This window comes from Notechis scutatus, chromosome 4 (genome assembly GCF_049901735.1).
Source record: "Notechis scutatus isolate UNSWTSFEM ecotype Mainland chromosome 4, rNotScu1.2, whole genome shotgun sequence".
Lineage (NCBI taxonomy): Eukaryota > Metazoa > Chordata > Lepidosauria > Squamata > Elapidae > Notechis > Notechis scutatus.
In genome coordinates, this window is record NC_142012.1 from 14,585,053 (window position 1) to 14,604,542 (window position 19,490).

The following is a 19,490-nucleotide window of genomic DNA, read 5'->3' on the forward strand; positions in this document are numbered from 1 at the left end:
GTGAAAACTGAGCTGGGGGAGGGTCATGCACAGCCCTCATGAGCTCCATTTTCGGCTGGGACAGCATCCTGCAACCCTCTGCCAGGGAAAACGGAGCTGGGGGGGGGGGTCATGCATGGCTCTCCCAAGCTCCATTTTCACTGGCAGAAGCACCGCAGGCCGATCCTTTGCTGTTTCCAGGGTGGCCACGTGGGCCAGATCTAAGCATCCCGCAGGCCAAATTCAGCCCTCAGACCTTGAGTTTGACACCCCTGGTTTACTTTTATCCTTCTTACCTACAATTTGGCATCCTACTCAACATAGGCTACTTCTTTAAAACAGCAAAAATGTATTAAGTTGTACAACAGTAGTTTGAACGTATGCATGTACCTCAGTGAAGTGATGTGGTTTTACCACTAAATGAGCATCCTGTTGTGTAATGCTCCTCGGGCAGCAAATTGACTTGCCTCACTGCTCTGATTCCGATTAATTGATTTAAAAGCATTAAATGACCTACCACAGAGGTGAAACAAAAGTTATTTTTATAAACATTTTTGGAAAAATATAAAGGTCAGCAGTAAGTTCTATCTTAAAAGTGCTATTTCCTTTTTCCTCAGATACAGGAACATGGTTAGTATCAAGCAGTCTACAAGTACAAATTGTACTTGTACAGTTTTTGCAATATATTAGATGCAGATGATTAATTATCTCAGAGACATACCATACCTAAAACCACAGAAGAGAACATAAAAACATCAGAAAACTCAGAGAAATCAACAGCTACCCCCAGTTAAATTACCTAATCTCAGATGACTTTATAAAGTTTTTACTTCCTGGCAGAAATTAAAAGTTGCTTAGTGGGTATTCGTAAAGAGGATATTTCCTAAGAGTTTCATACATTATTAAAGGTAACACATACGTGCTAGTCCTTTCCAGCTCTAGGGGGTGGTGCTCATTTCCATTACAAAGCCGAGCCAGCGTCTCGGTAGGTCATGTGGCCGGCATGACTAAACGCCATTTACCTTCCCACCAAAGTGGTCCCTCTTTTTCTACTTGCATTTTCCCATGCTTTTGAACTGCTAGGTTGGCAGAAGCTGGGACAAGTAATGGGAGCTCACTCCATTACATGGCACAAGGGATTCGAATCGCCAAACTGGCAACCTTTCTGATTGACAAGTTCAGCGTCATAGCCACTGAGCCACAACATCCCTTCATACATTATTACCTAGGATTAAAATGTTCTTATGAGCCAAGCAGTAGAGGTTTGATATCATTTGAAAGCCTTTGTGTGCAGGGTTGCCAGATCGCAGTTTGCCTCTGCGGCCAAACTCAAGTCAAAATACGGCCAAATTCGGCCAAATTATTTTTTGCGCATGCAGGAAGGAAGGAGAGCGCCAGAGGACACGCTTGTCCTCCTTTTGCTCATGGTGACGCGCATGCGCGAGGGAAGGAGAGCTCGGGATGGGTGGGGAAGCCGAGGGGCGTGGCGTTGGAACGAGCCGTAATAGGAATGGGTGTGGTGTTGATGGAGGAGGAGCCGCCCCTGCTCAGGTCACAGGTGGGAAGGGGGCGTGGTCGGGCGCCAAGGTCCCGAAGGGGTGTGTGACGGGAGTTGAGAGGAAGCGGGCGTGTCGGAGAACTGAGAGGACGCGCTTGTCCTCCTTTTGCTCATGGTGACGCGCATGCGCAAGGGAAGGAGAGATCTGGCCGATTTCACAGCCAAGCAACTTTCGTACGGCCAAATTTCCGGCCAAATAAATTTGGCCGGAGACATCATTTTTTTCACGGCCAAGCAGATAGAAATACGGCCAGATTTCTCGAATTTGGCCGGAAAAACGGCCAGATGGCAACCCTGTTTGTGTGTAAATGCAGAAAGAACAACCCTTTTCTAAAAGATCACAATATACAACTAATCCTTGACTTACAACCATTTGTTTAGTGGCTGAAATTTCAACAGCTCTGAAAAAAGTGACTTATAACCATTTTTCACACTGATTGCCTTTGCATGGTCACGTGATCAAAATTTGGCTGTTTGGCAACTGGCAGGTATTTATGACAGTTGCAGTGTCCTGGAGTTATGTGATAATCTTTGGCAACCTGACAAGCAAAATCAATGGGGAAGTCAGATTCCCTTAACCAACTGCGTTACTAATTTAACAGCTGCAGGGATTCATTTAACAACTGTGGCAAGAAAGGTTGTAAAATGGGGTTAACTCACTTAGGAACCGTCTTGCTTGGCAACAGAAATTTTGGGCTCATTTGTGGTCATAATTTGAGAACTACCTGTAGTTGTGTAGTTGCCTGGGAAAAGAGATTCATCACAACATGATGTAGAAATTGCAACCAACACAGTATTTCCAATTTCAGGTTCTTTGCATTCATTATGATTCTGACTACAACAGCAGAGTCAACCAGTGCTATGATAGAGTTTCTTGTACGTGGTTCAGGAGGCAGAAGATGGAACTTTCTCCTCTTGCTATGAAATGGTTTACATCTGGCTATGACCATTTCCCAGTCAATTAATCATATATAACCTATGAGCCAAACTTGATCTTCTCAGTACAAACCATCTGTTCGATTAAAATTCAAGGATATTGAAAAGATCTCTGCTGAATCAGAGTAAAAAAACAATGTCTGGTTTAGCATTTTGTTCCCCCAGTGAATGTGTCAAGTCTTACAAGAGGTCCACAGCTGGAATATAAATGAATTACTAACGTCTTAGTGGTTTTCTCCAGGAACTTGTATTTAGACATCTACTTCTTCTGAAACTTGGCATGGGGTAAAATTCCTCTAAGGCAGCTGATCTTATTCTGATTCTGTCCATTTGCTTTAAAGCCATTCAAGTTGGCTACCAATTCATTTATGATAGTAAATTTCGTTCTTGAACCACGTATTGTGTTAAAAAGTAGCTTTGTTTGTTCTGATTCTGCCATCAATTATCTCCTTTTGATGGCCCAAGATTCTGTATTATGAAAGGAAGAAACTTTTGGCATGTCTCAACAATGGATCATATCATTCCTCTAATACAATCAGGCACAGGATAATCCTTAGAAAAACTTATATGCCTCGTAAATAATGTTTGGTGAGTTCTATGCAAAGAGATTTTATTATTACAAGAATAGCCATTTTTCATGGTAGAATGTTGCCTGTCTTGAAAGGTCAAATGTAGGCTGCATTATTTTAGCGTTCGCTTTTCTTTATAGCAATATTATTCATGGAACATGAATGGTAGTTCTTTCTTTCTTCTTCCCATATATCTCCATTGCTCCATCAATTAAATTCTTTGTTTTAGCAAAGAACATCTCAGAAGCACCATTGTTATTATTTTTAATTAGTAAGTCAGTTTTAATCAATTTAATCCCTAAGATGATTAAATATGTAATTGAAAGCTACTGTATTAAATGCATATTATCTACCTTGTTAATGAAGAAATCTATGGCTATTATTTACTGAAGACAAATAAGCTGACTTGGATCAATGACCTGATTTATAAATAAGGGTACAAGACTCTAAAATCTAAGGATTTTAGAAGTTATCCTAATTCACTTTACGTCCAAATGAGCAAAAATTCCAGACTTTTGTAGAATTCTAGGTAAAACGAAACACAATTTCTTTAAATGTGTGAACTGAAATAAATATGGGTGGCATATAGATGTATGCGTCCTGAAAAAGGGAAGAATTTATCATCAAAACAGATTATTAGATGGTTACATGGGCAGCATTCCCCACCATCCAGTCAGAGCTGAAGATGCTTCTTGGATGAGAAGCGAAACATCTTCCAAGAAAAAACAAAGTCCAGTTGCTCCCTGAAAAAGCATTTTTGGGATAACCATGACCTAGATAACTGAGGAGACTTTTTGCTATGCAATTTGGGATGGACACCCTTTGAATAGTGTGGGAGTATGAACGGATTTTAAAAATAAATTGCAAACTACAGGAACCATTTGCACTACTCAGGTGACCCTGAGGACACAGACAAACCTCCAAGTGGCCTCAAGGATTCTTTAAAAGAATGCAAATGACCAGCTGTCTGCAAGGAATATAAATCCTTCCATTCCCCACTATTCTGTCAGAGCGGAAGAAGGTTCTTGGATGAGAAGCAAAATATCTTCAAAGAAAAAACATACACTAAAGTCCAGTTATCTCCTGAAAAAGCACCTCTGGGACAACCATGACCTGGATGATGGAAAATCTCTACAGACTTATGGGCAGCATATCAATTTATAAATAAATAAATTTTAATCCAACCCTTCTTGTCAGGGGGTGGTGGTGGAATTAACCGGTGCCAATTTAGTGCTGACTGTTAATTGATGAGATTCCTGTGTCTAGGCATGAGCAATAAATCAGTTTAACTGGAGCTTAACATGTGGTCTTGATTCTTCACGCCTGACAGAGATCTACTTATTAGATCTAGTTTTAACTTTAAAATTTAGCATGCTGAAGAATCTACAGAAGTTTCCAGATCCTGCATTATAGGCCATATCCCATTATTTTGACCTGATTCCATTGTTGTTGATGTATCAGAAATTATTATCAGAATTTGGATTCAAAGAAGCCAAATGGGTTTGTTGGATGGGTGTTGAAAAATGAATAAGTCCTGAAATTTTTGGTAGTGAATCATTGGTCTACGTTTTGGATATGTCTTTTTTTATTTTAATTTACCCTGTCTCTGTTGAATGAATACATAAAAGGAATCTTGATCCTGCTGTTTGAATTGCTAATTAGATCTTTCTGTTTTCCAAATACAGCTGATCCAACTGCTCTGGGCTTTCTCATATCTCCATGGTCTCTTCTGCTGCTTCCATCTGGCAGCGTATCGTTTACGGATAAAAATGTTTCTAATCAGGATCTGCAAGCCTTTACCGAACCAGGAGCTCTCCAAAATCAGTCACTGTTATCGATTTCTGATGTTGAAAAGGTACAGCATTCTCCCTCCTAATGCATTTCTTTAGACCGCACTTAGAAAAATGAGGAAACAAGGAAAATATAGGGGTTACACCAGGGGTTTTCAAACTGCTTTGGAATTTGTTAAGGCTGTGGAATTTGTTAAAAATTAATTTCTTATAACCCTTGATCAAGATGTAATGCTCTAGTAATAGAAAATTGACTGAGTGTGTGTTAATTTTTTTTGCCATCAGTCAAAAACAGCAACAACAACATGGAACACCAACAAGTTCTCACACAAAACCCAGTTGGACAATCCTGCCTCTTACCTTACTTTTTCTTCTTCTGTTAAGATCTGTTTTATATAGGAGTAGCCATCATACACAAGAGTGAAACTCAAACTCTGAAAACCCTCTTCCATGCTAAGCATAGAGGAGAAATTTGTTTAGTTAATTTTAGACTGTGACCATCTAATATCTCTTATTGAACGAATGCATAAATTAAAAAACATGTTATTCAAAATATAATGTCCTTCAAAGGCTGCGGTATAGTTTTCCAACATTGAAAAATGTATTTTAAGAAAATGTCTATAAAATGAACTTATTTATGAAAGCAATGCACAGTTGGCATAACGGTATATACAACACAAAATGTTTGCATAATTGTTTATGCACAATTCCCTAAAATAGGGAACATTTTGCATTTATTTCTTTGGAGAAATATGCAGTTACAGTAAATGCATATAGAATTTAGAACAGATTTTAAAGGGATTTTAAAATCTTTTCATGTTCAACTAAATTTGAGAGAATTACAAAAATAAGAAGCTGAGAAATGTAGGGGCATATACCCTTAAATAAAAATAAAAAATTGAAAGAAATTGAAACTATATAGTGCCCAAAACTACCTTAGGTAATGTAAAGAGACATTTCAAATGAAACAGTAGAAACTTTACAAGTAACCAGGATTTGTCTGAAAACATGCCATTTTTATGAAGATCTGTTGACAATTTTGTTACAGCTTTTAATTCTACTTGTGATACAATTGTAAAGAAAGTTAGATTTGTATTTTGAATAAGAACAATTCACAACCTTTAATCTGTTTCCTTTCATATTATATGACTGTGGGAAGTAGGGTGATGTGCATGCCCCAAATTTTCCCATCATTATTTCAAGCTTCAGGATAAAGTGTCAGCCATGTGAGGTTCTCCAGATAAGAACCACACTAGGGAATACTAGCTCTAACCTTATTGTAAGGTTATAGTAAGAGAATCTTGCAAATCTGAAAGCAGATTTGTCTCTCCTTGCCTTTACTAGGTAGGATCCCTTCTGAGAAGTTTGCCATACTCCTATTGCTTCCATGGGCTCAGCTGCCTCTTATCTAAATCTTGTTTAGTCTGCAGCTTTTCTTTCTATTTCCCAAAGTCATTCCTACACTCACTCCTCCTCCTCCTCCTCCTCCTCCTCCTCCTCCTCCTCCTCCTCCTCCTCCTCCTCCTCCTCCTCCTCCTCCTCCTCCTCCTCCTCCTCCTCCTCCTCCTCCTCCTCCTCCTCTTCTTCTTCTTCTTCTTCTTCTTCTTCTTCTTCTTCTTCTTCTTCTTCTTCTTCTTCTTCTTCTTCTTCTTCTTCTTCTTCTTCTTCTTCTTCTTCTTCTTCTTTTTCTTCTCTTCCTCCTTCTCCTTTTTGTCCTCCTCCTCCTCCTTCTCCTTCTCCTTTTCCTCCTTCTCCTTTTCATTCTCCTCCTCCTCCTCCTCCTTGTGCCATATCCATCATTGGACATTGGTGATCATGTCGGCGATCCTATTTTTATCAACAGCCGCACGAAAAAGTGCTGCTGAGTTTTGTCCAAACCAGTTCCTTAGATTTTGAAACCATGATGTTCTCCTTCTGCCTGGACCTCGTCTGCCTTCAATCTTTCCTTGGAGGATTAAGTGAAGTGTGCCATTTTTTCTTGGGTGTTGCATCACATGTCCAAAATAGTCTAACTTTCAGTTTTTAATGGTTTTGATGATATCCCTTGGCTTTCCCAGGTGGCTTATCACCTCTTCATTTCTGATTTTGTCAACCCAGCTTATACATCACAGCCGCCTGTAAATCCACATTTCAAATGCTTCTAGTCCCGTGATGGCGAACCTATGGCACGTGTGCCAGAAGTGGCATTCAGAGCCATAACTGCCAGCATGTGAGCCCTCGTCCAGAGCAGGTCTACTGCGCATGTGCGTGCCACCCACCCGGCAGCTGATTGTCGGGTATCTGGTGCACATGCGTGGGGGCGCGGGAGATGCATGCACAGAGACTCATGGTGCTCAGGGGGGGTTGTGCGTACATGCACAGAGACGCGTGGCGGGCACAGGGGGGGGTCGCATGCACAGGGGGCATGGGGAGGGACCCCTTTGCATTGCTTTCTGGGTACTGGCATGCGAGCGCACAAGCCCGCACGCAATTATCAGCACAGGAGCGCAAAAAAGTTAGCCGCCACTGTTCTAGACTCTTCAAGTGGCTTTCTCTCAGAGACCAACTCTCCGCTCTGTAGAGCAGGATAGAAAGGATGTAACATACCTTCGTATGTTATCTGTCTTTTTGTACCATCAATGTAGCTTGTGTTTGAAAATCTTTCTCCATTATCTTAATATATGCTGTTATGGAAAAGTAAATTGAATTTAATTGCATGCAGAAAGGTAGTCCTTGAGATAACAGTTCATTTAGTGGCCGTTTGAAGTTACAACGGCACAGAAAAAAGTGACATGACAGTTTTTCACACTTAAAGACTGTTGTGGTATCCCTATGGTCACGTGATTTAAAATCAGATGCTTGGCAACTGACTCATAGTTATGACGGTTGCAGTGTCCTGCGATCAAGTGATCACTTTTCACGACCTTCTGACAAGCAAAATCATTGGGGAAGCCAGATTCACTTTACAACCATGTTATTAACTTAACAACTGCAGGGATTCACTTCACAACAGTGGCAAAAAAGGTCATAAAATGGGACAAAACTCATTTAACAAATGTCTCACTTAGCAACAGAAATTCTGGGCTCAACTGTGGTCATAAATTGAGGGCTACCTATATATTATTTATTTAAGATATGTGCTTATATTGTTCTGAGATTTGGGAATCCACATACAAATATATTTAATTAATCATGAAAATGTGTAAATTTGTGTGACAGTATTTGTAAGGCAAGCTTGTCATTTGTAACAAGCAGTCCTCATCATATAATTTTTATAAGCTTAGGTCATGGCTAGGATGTGGAACATCCATAATGCAGATTAAGTTCTGTGTTTTTAGTGTGGCTGTTCCACGAGCAACATAGGCAGGTTTTGATAGCCAAGCCATAATTTGATCATTACATGCCAACTAAACCTTTAACTGGGCAAATTACATGTACATTTCCATTCCTTGTCTTTCATTTATTTGCATATTTTTCCACTGAAGTAGAAGTAGAATTTTTTTCTAACACTTTCCCAACAGTTTGCAAATTAAGATAAAATCACTATTCTAAGACAGAAATTTTTGTTTTGGCAAAATTAATACTTCATCTTCAAGCAAACTGTATTTTGCACTTAGTTTTTTTCCAGTGAAAAAATAGATTTCAGCAGAAAAATATGCTTATATGTAGATGTGTGTACCTTATACATAGACATGTATGTGTATATACATATGTCTGTGTGTGTTTCAATTTTTTATCAAATAATCTTTCAGTAGAAGTCTGCTTTATTTTCAGCTTTTCTCTTGAAATCTGAGCGTGTCCCACAAAAATGCTAGCCACTAAAACCAATTCCCATTTATAATCACCTCCAGAAACACAATGACAGGGTTGCATGAGTCTTTTGGTTAGATTCCATCTCCAAACCAAAGAAATTGTGTACTTGGATATTTTTCTGGCAGACTGCCAGTCAGACAAAAGAATGTATTTTTGGTCACTCTCTAAATTAGAACGGAAAGATAATAGGTTTTAAAATTAGTAAGTTTCTTGCTCCAGAAAAGAGAAAGATTTTTTTTTAAATGAAAACATTTGTGTAAGAACACGTTTTGTGCAGCAGCTGTTTCACATGATCCAATACGCATGTAGTTAGAAATCTGGGTGCCTTTTCAGAAACACTCAAATTTTTTTGTCTATTTCAGCCCTGTCATAAATAAATTCCTTCCTAGAATGTTTGCTACAACATGAATTCCATTGGTATCATTTTGGCTGTGTTGTGTTGCAGGTCCACATTTACTCTCTTGGAATGACCCTTTATTGGGGTGCTGACTATGATGTTCCAGAAAGCCAGGTAAGTAATGGAAAAATAAGATAAGTAGTTTATGATACAGAAACTGAGGACCCAATAATGCCTTACTAAGTTAACACACTTTTTTCCTCCTGTGGTACAAAGCAGCAGATCAGATTACTGAAGAAAAGGAGAAGGTGGAAAAACAACAATTAGTGTTTCTCCTGACCTTTGAACTCTTGAATAGAAATGGGAAGGACTGATTCCAAGCCTGGAAGTGGTTAAGGAAAGAAGGATGAGTCTATTAAAGAATAAGAGGAAAGGATTTCTTTAAAAGTGATATGGCTTCCAAGGAACAAAGAGATTGGAAATATAGCTGTCTAGATACATGATAGGGTGTGCTATTAAGGCAGGAGCTAATCACCTACTTTCAAACTTGACAGTGAAATACGGTATCTAAATTTAAATACTATGCATGCATAAAAATATTACAAGCTCATAAACATATCAGTTAAGGATACACCCGGAAGGGTTTGAATGAGAAGAATATAAATGTATACATATATTGTGTTTTTCCAGCAGAAAACACAAAGATCAGTTAGTAATTCCAGAAAAAATATTATGTAGTTCCAATGAGTATGAGAGCTGTCCTTTAATTGTAAACTCAGTTTCCTACAGATGTCCAGGCTATTTGTATCCTTACTTCTGGTCCTCTTTTTATAATGTTTCTGTATTATAGCATAGTATATCTTAAGAAAGCTCAAATTCATATACCATACTTGATTGTTCCAATTATCAACTGATAACTTCCATGGAAAAATAGTTCAGCTAGAAAATATTTGGATTTCCTAATAGGAAGATCAGTTACTGATGGAATTTGTGAATTGTTTGCAGCAGAGGTGTCAAACTCATATCATCACATCGTAGTCAGGCGATGTATCGAGTTTTTTTTCCCCTTTGCTAAACCGGGGGTGGGCGTGGCCAGCATGTGACGCATCTGGCCGCGGGCCATGAGTTTGACACCCCAGCTTAACAGGATATGTTCAAAAAGTCTATTAGGGATATTTTTAGTTGGCTTCTTACATGGAATAGCAATTAACCAGGTGGTTAATTTCCACCAATTCTATGGTTCTTGTGAGTTCACAATTGTTGTAAAGATTAGATTCAGCTAAGATTTATGGATTTTACCTTGCTGTGTTTTTTTGGTTGCTGGTCTTTATGAATTGCCAAGACCCACTGAGGTGAACCTCAAATTAGTTTTCTTCAAGTAAATAATCACCATAAACAGACCCCTTCCTGTCACCTATTCTTACCTAAGCACTTTTTCAGTAGAGACAACTTATACTTTCAGCTGACACTTGACTAAAGGCAAAATACTTTGTGAGAATCAGTGTTGAATTATTATTCAAGAACAGTTTTACTGAAAAATTTGTAACTGGGATTTGCTTAATGGCAAAGTATGTATTTGCACATGGAAATTGCCAAATTCAGTTTCTGGTATCTCAGATTAAAAGAATTAAGTAACAGAAGATAGGAAAGATTCCTGTGTAAAAAATTCTAAGAATTTCTGCTAGTGTACAGGTCAAGAATAGACAACTTTGTGACTGTTACATGCAACTTTACTGGTTAAATGCACTGATGTCTAGTACTATAAGTAAACTTTATATATTAATATATAGTGCTTATTAGTCTCTCTCCACCTGAGCTACAAAAATCTGACACAACATAACAGCAAAACTAGTTTTCTGAATTTCTTTACTTCTGTCTAACAGTCTGATGTATATTTGCAGCCAAGCTATAGTAGCCCTACTCCATCCTTATTTAATAGAATATAAATGACTAATTTTTGGATTTTAATTTTTGTAACAAAAATCTTAGTAATGTACATAAATAGCGCTGTTTCAGTGCCCATTGCAACAGATTGATTGATTGATTGATTGATTATATGCTATTAAATCACTGTTACACATAGAAGATGATCAAAACAGAGTGTACATGTGGAATTATGACCTTAAATTACAAAAGACAGACTTGGTTAGAAATTATAAACAACTTAGGAGCTAGTTGAACAATGGAATCCATTACCTAGGATAACACTGAATGTGTTCAATGAAACTCATTGAATTTAAAGCTGTTAACTCTTTTTAAATACAACTTTCAGTTATGTTGAGAATGGAGAGAGATTTCAAAATTCTCTTAAACTAATTTGGTTGAGTGTTGTCTTCCTCAGTCCGATGACTTCCAGATATCTTGGACTAGATGAGGGAAGTTGAAAACAATATATCTCAGCACACAATTGGGAAGGTTTCGACGAAATGTATGAAAGGGAGAAAGAAAATCAGACAAGGAGAGACTAATTGGATTTTTTAAATTATACATGTATTTTTTTTTAACTTCAGCCAATCAAACTTGGAGATCATCTGAACAGCATCCTTCTTGGTATGTGTGAAGATACTGTTTATGCCCGTGTGTCTGTACGGACTGTTCTTGATGCCTGCAGTGCTCACATACGGAACAGCAACTGTGCACCTTCTTTCTCATATGTAAAACAGTTAGTCAAACTGGTTCTGGGGAGTGTGCCTGGGGTAAGTGTTTACATTTCCTTCTATCTCCTGGATGGAGTTATTGAAAAGTTTGCCTTTCATTCTGAGGATTTTAAGGGACTTAAATTGGCAAGCCATTAAATTATGGTACAGACAATGAAAACACTGCCAGTTAACTTTAAAACCCCTTTCAAGAGCCAAGGTAAATAATTCTAATTAATATGAGCTAGTCCTGTCAACATTCTGACCAAATTCCCCCTTTATTTATGTTAAGAATCTATCACATTCCATCAGTAGGCTTTAATTTCTTTCAGTTCCTTCTTGAATCTTGCAGTTAGTATCTTTTTCCTTTCCTTTTTAATCATACGTTCTGCAAAGATGTGAGACTCTGGGAAAGAACTTGGCAGAAGCTGCGATTAGAGCCCCACCTTTCAGATAAGAGGTTGTTCTTACAGGTTTTGGCCGTGAATCACTGCTGTTCTGCACAACTGGTTTCTCACACCTTTCCAAATCACTCTGCCCTGGAAGTTCACCTGCTCATTTTAGTCTACTGAATGTGTGGTTAAAGGAATGTCCCCAAGAATAACATTTTTCTATTAAGTTGTTTGTAGGAGAATGACAGGCAGAGCTTGGAAGTGGAGTTAAGAGAGGAATCAGCCTAGAGCAGGGGTGTCAAACTCAAGGCCCGCAGGCCAGATTCAGCCCATGGGGTTGCTTAGACCTGGCCCACAGGGCCACCCTGGAAACAGTGAAGGACCAGCCCGTGGAGCTCCATTTTCGCTGGAAAAGCGCTTGGGCCACCACAGGCCCTCCCGACACAAGTTATGTCAAACTGGCCAAGCCCACCCTAGCCATGCCCCCTGGTCCCCACCCCCCACCCCAAGGTAAAATGCAACCTTGATGTGTAGCCCTCAATAAAATCAAGTTTGACACACCTGGCTTGGAGTCATTACATTTCCACAAGTGATCTAAATTCAGTCCATCTTGAATTCCATTAACTCTTATCTAGCGCCAATTTAGTACCGACCATTAGTGGATGAGATTCTTTGGGCATGGAAAATAAATCAGCTTATCTTGTGGTCCTGATTCTTTGCGCCTGACATCAACAAAGCAAATCACACTTATATGTTCCTGTTATTGATTTAATTTGTTATATTACAGCATGCAATATACAAAACAGTTAAAATGCCCACATTAAAAAGGACACATAATGTATTTACATAAATTAAGCAAAAGCCACAACATAATGTCATATTAATAAAATAGCTAACAAAATCCCATTCCAGATGGTGAACAGTCTCTCCCCGAGACCATCCAAAAGAATGTAGTTTTTACTACTTTCTGGAGGACCAATCCCAAGGACATCAGATTAGCTTCTAGAGCAGGGGTTTCAAACTCAAGGCCTGCGGGGTGCTTATATCTGGCCTGCAGGGCCACCCTGGAAACAATGAAGGACTGGCCCATGGTGCTTCTGCCAGTAAAAATGGAGCTCGGAAGGGCCGCCAAGCTCCATTTTCACTGGCAGAGGGTCGCAGGAGGCTGTTGCAGCTGAAAATGGAGGTATGGAGCTCATTTTCAGTGCCAGAGCGCTCGGGCCCCCACAGGCGCCCCTGACATGAGTGACACTGAGCTGGCCACTCCCCCTGGCCACGCCCTCCCTCCCAGGTCAAACACAACCCTGATGGGGCCCTCAATGAAATCGAGTTTGACACCCCTGTTCTAGAGAGTGACTGTTCCAGATTTTAGAAGCCAGGATTGAAAACCAGCACCTTCTGTAGCACAAATGGTTTTTACTGGGAGTATCTTTTCAGGTAGCTAGGCTCTGATAGAAGGCAGTCCTTTAAGTGGTGGTCCTTAATAAGTCAAAAGCAGCACTTTGAATTATACCCAGAAGGTCTGTTTACATAATTCATTGGTTCTCACAGACCTGTTAATTGCTATATAACACTTTCTTTAGATTTATATCTGCAAAAGTCACTGAAGTTAAGTATCCTCTCTTTCAGTTGCATTGGAAACATGCATCTAATATGATCAGATGTATTGCTTTCTGTTTGCTTAATTAGAAAATTAAATTAATTTGATTTCTAAATTAATGTAATTTAGAAACTTACTCATTCCAAAGTGCAGTCATAGCTCTGGCATTGTAATAGGAAAGTTACATTCTTTGTCACATGGTACACAGAAGCGTGTCATCCTGAGAGTAAACACAAGTTGTGTCCTTCCAGTATTCAATGTTACCCTTCAGTTTGGGTTCCTCAGTAGCAAATCATCGTTTTTGTTGCTCGATAATTCAATCATCATTTTAATTTAGACTCTATTTTAATTTATTTTTATATTCTGTTTTAAATTCAAATTTTGTCAATTCAGAGTAGAAAGGCAGGGAGTGATTAAATGAATGAACAATAAATAATAGGTGTTAGCTCCAAAGTGTGTTCTTTGCCAGTTTGTTCATTTTTTAACCTTTTTATATTTCTTTCGGAGACTCAGGACAACTTTCTTAGTGGTCTCCTCTTTATGCTCAGTTCTTCAGTCAGAACTGAAGAAGCTTCTTGAATAAGAAGCAAAATGTCTTCAAGGAAAAATAAAGACCAAGTTGTCTTTTGAAAAAGCACATTTGGAATACAATTTAGGAAGGAGTGCAAAAGGAAGGCAGACTGTGGCTAAATTTACTTAAGCTAAGCTACAAACCAGGCTCACTGGTTGAGGCAAACCATAGGTCAGGAAAAATTCTGCTGTTGCACAAGCCATGATGGCTAAGGCACTGCACAAATCATATACCTGTGGATATGTGGATACTGAAGAATAGTTTCATTAGGCTACCTGAGTTTTAACCGTTTTAAGCAGCAAGGATCTTCAAACTTGACAAGTTTATGACATGCAGACTTCATCCCCCAGATTTCCTGAGCTACCATGACTGGAGGAGGAATTCTGGGAGTTGAAGTCCACAATCTTAAAGCTGTCAAGTTTGAAGACCCCTGGTTTTAAGTTTCTACTTTCAGTGGATGGAAGAGGGTTCGTCTATTGAGTTTATGCTAGTCTGGCTTTTTCAGTTCTTCATTTTCTTCCTTTTTTTGTTGCAATAGGTAGACCAGCTTTATTGCACAGGTGAGAAAAAGCTTCACACAGACAAGAGCCAGGCCATTCGAGAGAGGCTGAGAGGAAAACGACTTCCCACAGGTAAAGGTTTATTTACAAAAGAAGGAAACATTAATGGAGTGTAAATATGGTTGGTATTTAATCTTCCGCCTCCCAGATTAATCCCATTAAAATAGCAGAGCTCCTCCTTATGTTATAACCAGCATCCTAATAAATGGCCTGATGATACGGTAACAATCTGAACATAACGGAAAGTAGGAACCATGAGTTGCGAAGAATTGGCCATAAAGCATGTTTATTGTTTTTCAGGGAGATAGCTTAGGAACAAAATAGATGAGATTTTTTTCTGATATGTTTTGTTAAGATAAAAATGGCCTGTGGAAAAGACAAGATAACCTTTTCTTTCACAGTTAAAAAGGTAAATGATGCCTTTACCCACCCACCCATGTCCAATTCTAGGGGGGCAAATAATTAATAGGAAGAAAGAATGAACATAAAAAGTAGGTAGAAAATTCTAGGGCTTTTTCAATTCTACTCTATTGCAATATATGTTGTTGCTACTCCATTGTTATTCTTTTGTATACCACCTGGAGCCACTTGGGTGAGATGGGTGAGATAGAAATGTAATGAATTCGTCTTTGGTGTAGCTTCATGGAGATCCATTATTTGCCTAAAACAGCTGTTGTGTTAATTTTTAACGTGGCAAAACCAACTTATTAAGAATATAGCTTTTGCTGTTTTCTTGAATTTTTAGTGGCGTCTTCCTTTACAGGCTAACTTAAGATACAGAGTCATATAGCTTCTACTATCCAAATCCTCAATAGCCATTTGATAATGTTTTCTTTTTATCTTCATATCCCCCAACCCCAAAATATTGAGAATATTTTTTAACCCTGAATTTGTAGTAATATGAATCCTCACCCTAAAGCTACATAAAAGGAAAATCAAACGAATTGCTTACTTACACATACCACCTATTTCCTTCATATTTTATATATTAATTTGGATATCTATCTATCTATCTATCTATCTATCTATCTATCTATCTATCTATCTATCTATCTATCTATCTATCATAATGTAACAAGACTTTAAGATAAATTAAAATGGCATGTCCTAAATCACTATTTCCCAAACTTGCAATTCTTAAGAAGTGTGGAATTCAACTTCCAATATTTCCCTAGCCAGCATGTTTTTTCTGAAGAAAATAAAAAAGAATCAATATAAACAATTTTCATGAGCTGAAAGTGAAAAATGCTGAAATGTTAGCAGAGAAAAACTTGATAACTTTCATTAACTTCATTGTGATTAGTCTAATGAAATTGAGAATATGAGATTTTTTTTATCATTGGTTGTTGCTAACCTGTAATGTGATTTATTAAGTGTTAGATAACAGCCTCAGCTGTTGATAGGTTTCCCAGTTGAGACATTATCAATAAAGCTATATTTGTCTCTTGGGCAGAATTTAATTTTGTCCTTCTAATGTATCCTTGGACTCTTTCCTATTTGGTGCAATATGAAAATGAGCAGATTATATTTCTCTGAAACACTATTTATTATGAAGAAGCCATCAGAATGAGATTAGGAATGCCAGGTGCAATGTGGTACTGCTTGAATAAATTCAAATGTGAGCTGGTCCATTTAAATACTTTGTGGAAAACTTTGATACTTTAATGTTGACATTAAAAGATCAAGAAGCAAAGCAAAGAAAGTTGAGTTGGTCCACAGGAAGGAAGGAAGGAAGGAAGGAAGGAAGGAAGGAAGGAAGGAAGGAAGGAAGGAAGGAAGGAAGGAAGGAAGGAAGGAAGGAAGGAAGGAAGGAAGGAAGGAAGGAAGGAAGGAAGGAAGGAAGGAAGGAAGGAAGGAAGGAAGGAAGGAAGGAAGGAAGGAAGGAAGGAAGGAAGGAAGGAAGGAAGGAAGGAAGGAAGGAAGGAAGGAAGGAAGGAAGGAAGGAAGGAAGGAAGGAAGGAAGGAAGGAAGGAAGGAAGGAAGGAAGGAAGGAAGGAAGGAAGGAAGGAAGGAAGGAAGGAAGGAAGGAAGGAAGGAAGGAAGGAAGGAAGGAAGGAAGGAATTAGCATTTAGCATTTTAAAGCCTGTGTTCATTTAACATTTTAAAGCCTGTGTTTTAAAGCCTGTGTTCTTCATGATAAAAACATGATAAAAATGTCATAATTAAAGAGAATATTATTTTAGATGCTACAGATGAACAGAAGCAATGTAATTTCTTTTGAATGCGCACATTTATTTTCACTGTTTTGATATTCAGCTGGTTAGAACCTAACTTAACTAAAAAGAAAACCTACCTGTAAGAGGAGTGTATATTCAATCCAATTCTAGAAAAAATGACAATTAAGAAGGGTTTAACTATAGCCATATCCAAGAGAGATTCTTCTCATTCTCATTCCAGGAAGAATGACTGATGCACCAGCTGGTTACCTAGCCCCACTTTCTCAGCAAACCACGCTTAACAAAGGGCTTAGTAAGTCAATGGAGTTCTTGTCAACCAGTAACTCACCTGGTGAAAAGGAATTTTCTCAAAATATTGCCTCTGATTACAATTCTGTCCATGAAGACAGTACAGATAGTTGCTGTCCTTACCGATTCAGAGCTTCCAACCAGGAAAAGAAAGCCAACAGTGATCCCAAACGCAAAGTATGGGCTTCTTCCTCTGATTTGTTGTGCGCAACTCACAAAGTCACAGAGGGGGACTATGTCACAGATTCTCCTAAGCACCATCATCAAGGCAGAACCATTTCAGGGCGGACTTCAGGAGCTCCCATAAACAAAGAAGGCAGATATTCTGATGGGAGCATAGCCCTTGATATATTTGGCCCTCAAAAACTTGACCAAATGCTTCACGTATCAGAGACCTCAACATCGGCAGCCTTATTATGTGCCTTTGACAGGATCAAAGAGAAGCAGAAGAAATTGCAGTTGCTGAGGGAAGCCATGAATGTAGAAGGTCAGTAGATTTTTCTGCATATTATAGTTGACATGTGGCATCCTTCACATTGTGAAAATGACATATGTTTGTGTGAGAGAGACATTTCCTATATTACATATTTGGTACTAGAAAAGGTAAAGGTTTCTTCTATCCAGTCGTTTCTGGGCTGGTGCTCATCTCCGTTTCTTAGTCAAGGGAGGCAGCCTTGTCCAAAGGCGTTGCCATGGTCATGTGGCCTGCATCACCTTCCCACCAAAGTTTATGATTCTCCTGCCAAAGTGGTACCTATTTGCCTACTCACATTTGCATGCTTTTGAACTGTTAGGTGGGGAGGAACTGAGGCAAGTAACGGAAGCTCATCCCATTGTACAGCACTCAGGTCTCGAACCTGGACTGTTAGTTGAGAAGCTCAGTGTCTTTAACCACTGAGCCACTGTACCCACTTAGTGGAAGGTATCTAAGAAAAAATAAAATCAGTTTTTAGAGGACGTGAATCCATCAGGATTATATTCTGGTTATATTCTGTTTTTTCTCCGTGATTCCTTTAATCTTTCAGCTTCATCAAGTTAACTAAGTATGACCTTGCAGAGGTTTCCAGATTGCAGTTCCTGTTAGACAAAGTAGAGAGACCTATGATTTGGGGTGGCAGGATTTCAAGTGTTGCAGAAATCTTAAGTTAAAAATGCTTACGTTTAGATACAATCTAGTTGAAAGACCATTTGCAAACATTGTATTCAATGCTTTGAATTCAACTTTGGGGGCTGTGTGGAGACTCTGGAGTAGCATGAACAAAAGCTTAGCTCTTGACACTGCCACTGGAATTTCAGAACTTCATCTAAACTCATGCAGCGAACAGCAGTTTTCCCCAGCTGATAATTCAACCAAGAAATGAAGAATAGCTTCCCAAGAACACAAAAGCTCAAATAAGTAGGTATTGTAGAATATATGTGTAACTGTCAGAAAAGCAAGTATTGTGTATCAAATACAAGCTCCATTTATAATAAAATTAATACTTAAAATTCTTGTGCCCAAAGAACAGAAAAGCATAAAAATGTTCTTTTTCTAGTTTCCAGCTGCCTCCCTTTTTGTTAACAGACAGATTTGGCATTAGGTTATTTACTTTTGACCATGTGAGAATTACCACATAATAATTCCAAATAATGACATTTCCTGTCATTCTGACATCAGCATCTGACATTAAAAGTGCAGTTAGTTTTACAATTACCTAAACTTTATTTAAAACAACCGCAAGAACAATTTCTGTTACAGCATTCTCAATAAAAATAAGATCGGCTTGTATTGTTTCAGATGGATCCCAAAGCATAATTGTACAAAATTCAAGTGTTTCCATTCTTACAAAGCAACATGTTGAAGCCAGAAATCAAAATGTAATAATTATCTTCTATAATACTTCTGTTCTATAAGGTTATCATAGAGAGCTACCTCAGAAGCTAAATTCAGCCCACAGAGATTCAGAATTGATCATGTTTTCACTGATTAACTTAACCTCAATGTCTTCAATGACTTCCCCCCCATAATTCTATGCTTATCTGCAACCACATGCCTCTCAGGTTGACCATCCCATGTTCTGATAAATGAATACATAAATAAAACCTGATGAGTGTTGCTTCTTTCCATTGCCTATCCTCGTTCAGGGGTAGTAGGTAGAGCTTGATGTTCTCAGAGTTAAGTCAATGCTGTAACATCACCGTGATCTTCTTTGTATCGTGATAATAATTTGAGACACATCGTACATTAGATCCAGGATTTAGCTAAACAGGATGCACAAGCTGTCATTACTGTGCTAATTACCTCTTCTGAATCTTTCATGCAAG

General features: G+C 38.6%; 1 protein-coding gene across 11 annotated transcripts in view; it reads left to right on the forward strand.

Annotated features, from left to right (window-relative positions):
• Positions 1-19,490, forward strand: part of PTPN13 (protein tyrosine phosphatase non-receptor type 13) — a 193,274-nt gene that overhangs the window by 63,424 nt on the left and 110,360 nt on the right. For all 11 annotated transcript variants that reach the window (XM_087962816.1, XM_087962818.1, XM_087962817.1 and 8 more), the window contains exons 3-7: positions 4,728-4,897; positions 9,070-9,135; positions 11,472-11,657; positions 14,699-14,792; positions 17,119-17,673. In XM_087962816.1, the coding sequence (XP_087818942.1) occupies positions 4,728-4,897; positions 9,070-9,135; positions 11,472-11,657; positions 14,699-14,792; positions 17,119-17,673 (1,071 nt within the window). The remainder of the gene's footprint in view (positions 1-4,727; positions 4,898-9,069; positions 9,136-11,471; positions 11,658-14,698; positions 14,793-17,118; positions 17,674-19,490) is intronic.